The sequence below is a fragment of the Quercus lobata genome, chromosome 4, assembly GCF_001633185.2.
Source record: "Quercus lobata isolate SW786 chromosome 4, ValleyOak3.0 Primary Assembly, whole genome shotgun sequence".
Taxonomy (NCBI): Eukaryota; Viridiplantae; Streptophyta; class Magnoliopsida; order Fagales; family Fagaceae; genus Quercus; species Quercus lobata.
In genome coordinates, this window is record NC_044907.1 from 79,936,736 (window position 1) to 79,942,891 (window position 6,156).

General features: G+C 39.8%; 1 protein-coding gene across 1 annotated transcript; it reads right to left on the reverse strand.

Annotated features, from left to right (window-relative positions):
• Window positions 1-223: 223 nt before the first annotated feature.
• On the reverse strand, window positions 224-1,091 carry LOC115984094. The gene is made up of 2 exons (XM_031107000.1): window positions 838-1,091; window positions 224-757 (listed from the first exon to the last, which is right to left on the reverse strand). The coding sequence occupies exons 1-2, from the start codon at window positions 841-843 to the stop codon at window positions 227-229; spliced, it is 537 nt and encodes a 178-aa protein (XP_030962860.1). The 5' UTR covers window positions 844-1,091; the 3' UTR covers window positions 224-226.
• Window positions 1,092-6,156: the final 5,065 nt, after the last annotated feature.

Below are 6,156 nucleotides of genomic sequence, written 5' to 3' on the forward strand. Positions count from 1 at the left end.
GTTTATACTAAATCACGCACATGTATAGATAACAGTATAACAACAGAAGCAGATAAACATTAAAATCATAGAAAGGCCCAAAAACATAGGGCAATTATCCTTGTTCTCATAACAGGACCAAAAAAGTATTGTTCTGAAAATGGAAATAAAAACAAAAAATTTTATACATCACCAAAAAAGGGCCTAAAACATAATAGGCAAATATAAGTGATAAATTTCCTAAGGATCAGGCTCGGGCGTCTGGGGCGTCAGTAACAGTATTAGCAGCAGCCGGAGGAGCATCGTCAGCAGCAGGGGCATCACTGTCAGGAGCAGAAGGTTGGGCAGCCTCGTCAGCAGCCATCACTTGATCCACCACTTCTAGATCTAGACTTGGCAGATCAACCCCTGTGGGGTACTTGACGAGGTACCGGCGGAGGAGTTCGAATCCCTTGAAGTACCAACTGAAAAGTACAGTGGAATACTCCTCCGTCTGCTGAAAGGCCTCGACGGACCTGGCAGCAACTGTCTTCAATTTCTCCTTGGTCGCCTGAAGCTGGTCATCCTTCTCCAGATTCAGCTGACGCTCAACCCTTAAGTCAGAGTTAAGAGCCTTGACCTTCTCCTTCAAGGTAGCAGACTCGTCCATCGACTGTATAAGGTCCTTCTTCAAAGCTGAATTCTCCTTCTCCAGAGCCTCCATCCTAGAGGTCAAGGAGGCCACCCTAGCCTCCTGAGTAAGACACTCAGAAGCCAGATGGAGACTCTCCCCCAACACCTAACGAAGCAAGATAAGAACGTCAGTAAAAAAAAAAAAATGAAAGAAGAGACCAAGGAAAAAGTTGTGAACAGCCTTACCTGCATTATCTTGTGGACGTGCTGACTCGCGACGACATTGACAGGAACCCCAGAAAAGACTTTCAGGTCCTCAGCTTTCACAATGTTGTGTGCCCGCTCTACAGCCACACCCTCGTCATCAAATATGGACGAGCCTGTTTTCTCCTTCTCTTTGTCCTTGGCTGAAATCCTCGGCCTCTTTGATGACGGAGTGGGGATTTCCTCGACGGAAGTGGCAGGCGAAGCTACTCGGACACCCTCTACCCCCGGGACAATCGGAGTAGCATCCACGGCGGATGAACCCTTCCCCGTCACACGAACTACTTTCTTGCCGATGCTAGCCAAGGGTTCGTCCTTCTTGGCTCTCATTTTGGCATACATGTCCTTGTTGAATTTGGTAGTCATCTCTAAAAAAAAAAAAAAAAAAAAAAAGGGAGTTGAGAAATCCAAAAATACGTGATTAAAGGCTGGACGAAGCAAAACACTTACTCTTCTTTTCCTCGATGCTGATACTGCGCAAAACGTAGGGAGACGGATCCGGGCCCAAACAATAGAAAGCAAGTGTCCGTGGGTCCAAGAGGTCGTCCCAACTCTCGATCGATTGGGAGTATGTGATTGCCTTTTGAAGACGTTCCTGGTATTTGCTCTTCAACTTGGGATGCCTTTTTACTGCACAAAGAAATGAGTAAGTTGTTAATGACGACCAAACATACAAGACGAAAAATAAACAGATGAGAAGGAACATAGACGCACCTAAAATTGGGGTTCCCCACCGACGAAGTAACCTTGGGATATCACCCCAAGCCTCACTGGAAGGGGTCTCAAAGTCATTCCCTGACACGAAAACGAAACGGGACTTCCAGTACCTGAATGACGAGGCTAGACCCTTAACGATTCTAGTCCTCCTCGTCCAAGGGACTAGTTCGTAATACCCAAATTCCTTTGATTCTTTCAAATGATAGATATGGACGAACTCACTCACTTTGATCAAATCCTCGTTGGCAGCCAGCCAAATCTCCATACAGTTAATGACTATCCTCCAGGAGTTCGACATGAGCTGCCCGGGAGCAATGCCGAAGTAATCCAATAGCTCCATCACCAAGGGATGGACGGGAAACCTAAGCCTGGAGGTAAAAGCGGCCTCATAGAAGCACACTTCAGCTGGGAAGAAATGACAAGCCCGATCCTCAGGACCAGGCCGACGAACCCGGACCCTTGCAGGGAATTGGAACCTATCTCTAAACCTGGTCACTGTGTCAGCGTCCAGCCCACACTCTTCGTTGAGAGCATAAAAAGCCCTAACTTGACGAGGGGTAGAGACGGCTGCATCACCCTCGATCGGACCACCACTAGACGACAACCCGGTGTCTAACTCACTAGATCTCACTTCCGACATTCTCCTCGTCTCTCTTTCAAACCAAGCCAATGACTGGCCTAAAATTGGAGACAGCTCCCCCAGAACCACACTCAACCCACTACCTTCGAAAAGAAAATCCCCTATCAAAGGAAAAAAGTCCCCGGAGACACCTAAGGCCACCCCTAAGCGAGCAAAAAAGAAAGAAACTGAAGGGCAAGCTACCCAAACCTCAGAAGAACTAACCATGAAAAAGGAACCCAATCCTAAAACGCCCAAACCCAAAAACAGCAAAAGACAAAAGAAAAATCAGGAATTTATAAAGGGTTCGTGAAGAAAATAAACCAAAGGATCGAAGAAACAACATACCTTGGAAAAAAGGAACAGTCGAGGGCGAAAAAAATGTGTCACCGGAGAAATTTGTCGCCGGAGCAAAGTCAAAATCACCGGAAGGAGATCGGAGTGATATCAGAAACGAAACAAAAAGGGAAAAATCAGAATGAAGGAAAGGAAAAGTTTTTCAAACCCAAAAACCCAAGGAAACTGAAAAGCAGCGGGAAACCCAAGAGGCATGCCATTAATACCCCCAATCAGCAGACGCCACGTGGCCACGTTCCATACCACGCCACCATCTCTCATTAAATTCGAAGCGGAACCCCAAGCGTCACAGACAACTCAATGAACGAAACTTTTCACCTTCTGTGGTCCTCACAACACGTCACCGACGACCACAGAAGCTGGGGCGGCAATTGATGGGATCGACGAGAACACGTTGTAGTGACGAGATTACAGTAATGACGAAGATATCCCCTGATGATGAACAAACCATCAACGACGAGGAAATGAAAGTCATTCAATGGTACTAGTAAATAACCTGGGCAATTACGAAACCAGTAAGGCAGACCGTTGAGGACTAATAAAAGCCCCATAATTGGGCTTGAAGCGTTATGAAAGAAGAGCATTTACACTCCAACGGCTAGCAGTTTAGCTCACAGGTATAAAACTCTCACATTTCACAGCATAAGGTACGAGACTACAATTCTGAAAAGATACTTCTTATTGCTAGTTCTATAAACATCTTGATTACTCTAACTTTGGCATCGGAGACGTTGTGGCAGGCACCACACCGGTGACCATCCTTCTTGAAGAGAACCAGACGCTAACGGGGAGTTCCATCTGCCTCCTGAGACTGACGAGTTTGCACCTCATCAACAACCACAGAGAATTCTTGTATCTAAAGTGAGTGAAGATCTCATGCGAATTTTTATTATTTTCCAAATACTTAAGAATATTCATTATTCATTTTTGTTTGAAATATCATTTTGATGCAAGCTTATGGGTATTGCTCAAAAACACAATCACAATCATGAAGTATATTATCGTCATTAGTTTAATCTTTTTTTTCTCTTAACTCAAAATAAGATTCTCTTTCAATAATCAAAGATACATCATCCATCAATTGGAAATTTAGGGTGATCATTAGTTTTTATCTTATGTTGATTTTTATTTTTATGTTATTTATGTTTATGTGTATTGTTATTGTATCACACTACCCCTAAAAGCATTCGTTGGTAATATATCATTGAAACCATAGACCTAACCATTAGAAAAAATCTTCATCTCAACAAAAGATATTTAATATTCGGCTACATCTCGTCCAAGTATAAGTAGAAGAATAGAATTCAATTTAATTCATAGAAAGGTAATAAAAATTAAAAATTAAAACTTACAAGGGTGGGGGCTTATGAAGTGGGGCCATCTATGGAGATGCATTGGCCTCATTAATACTACTAATTGGATGGCCCCCTAGAGCCATTACCCTCCTCTCAACAACCTTCATTTTGAAGAAGTCACAAAAGGTTAAGCAAACAAATGCCAAGGTGTTTCATCAATATCTATTCATTTTGGCAAATCTTACTAAGATTTTATCTTTGAAATTAAAATATCATTTAAAGTAATCACAATTGCGGCCTCCATGACTTGTTTAGGCTCTACCCATATTGAAGGAGATTTTTTTTTTTTTTTTTTTTTTTTTGGAGTTGGGCAAAGGTTTTATTATAATGGCAGTATGATGAATAATAAATACCACTAATATAGGCTAGGATCTACATTAGCAACGATTGGTTGTAACCATGGAGCGAAATTCAATTCGCCCCATGACATTAAAAGATATTCTATTGATAAAAGTTAATTTTTTATTCACCATTATAAATACTAGGATTGCAATATTTACTTTATATTTTTAAAGTTCAATAATTTGGAGACAAAAATCTTACATATATTTGAATACATTAGGCACCAACATTGAGGACCAAATTTTTTATCATTACGATGTCATTTCCTCCTAAAACAACTACAACTGAACTGAGAGAGAGAGAGTAGAAAACGAAACACAAAACTCAGGCTGAAGAGTCCTCATTCAATCAAGACAAGGTCCTACTGAAGGGTGTAAAACAAATTATCAGTTTTTTAACCTACAATGGATACGAAAGTAATTGGATACAAAATAGATAAGGGTCATTGTCGTGGTGACATTTATTTTGTCATTAATATATCAGCCCGCACTAAGTCCCCAGGAAGCCTATGGCAGGCGAGCTTTACAGAAGGGGCAGCTTGTGGTGAATATCCTTGTGTGGCAGGTAAATCTATTCTGGCTCACTCAAATGACAAACTACGTCACTTATATGACCTTCAATTTAGTAATTTTTATGCATCTCTCGCAATCATTTTTTTGCTCATCAGTGGGGTGCCACTAAATAATAAATTCACCATGTCTTTCTCGGCACTATGATGAATTGTTGATACCACCAATAGACTAGGATCTACATTAGCAACGATTGATTGTAACCATGGAGGCAAATTCTCTTTTTTTTAACTAGACCATGTTTCAATTTTTTTCCTTAGTTTGATAGTTGTGGTGGATGGATTTTAATTTTAAGCCACCATCAAAAATACCAGGAGATGGAATTTGAGCTACAAGTCCGTTGTGACATTTCAACTCTTTCTTCTTCTTTTTTTTTTTTTCTTTAGAAGATGTTTCACAAATGAAAATGAAAAAAAGATTGATCACTTAAAGTTGAAACATCTTCTAAAGAAAAAAAAGAAAAGCAAGAAAGAGTTGAAATGTAGTGGTACAAACAAAATTTGGAGGGGACTGGGGACCAAGGAGCTTCTTGTCAAAAGGTCTTCATGCCCATACAATAAGGTTATATATTATTACACTGAAATTTATGGCCAACATGATTATTCCCTCTTGAAAGTGAATAGACTCCAAGCACACGTGCCTTTCCATGTTCACCACCAAGCTCAACCGACACATAAAATACATGAGATGAGACTAGGTAAATAAACCTTAACCTTATGATAGTCCCCCTAAATCATTTATGTTGCTTGGGACCTTTCAAATCTAAAACAATTTATTGATTGATTGTACCCGTGGATCATTAATTCAAGTTACAGGTAAAAAAAATATTTTATATATATATATATATATATATATATATATATATCATGGTTTTAAAAACTAGACTGAACCAGTCAATCCGACTAGTTCAATTGGGAATCGACCACCTGTCCAATTTGGTCTAGCAAAAACCCCCCCAAAACTAATGAAAACTAGTCAAAAACCAAATTAAACCGAGAATCGGAGGCAAAATCAGTTTTTGCCCTAGTTTGATTTTTAAAACCATGATACACACTCATGTTAGGGGTTCAAGTTATACCTAATATAATCATATAATCTTACGGAATGTTACACATCTTAAAATTTTTTTATTGGATTAATAATTTGAAAATCTCACTACCTTATTACATGTCCTTTATATGTTTAACATGCATGTTGAATTCCGTACTAATTTAGTGTTATTTACTATTTGATCTATAAACTCGTTATAAAAATTTAAACAACAAAAAGTTGGTTGATGACATGGTTATTGATCTTTGATCATCTTAAATATTTGCAAGTACAAAGAGTATAAGAGATAATG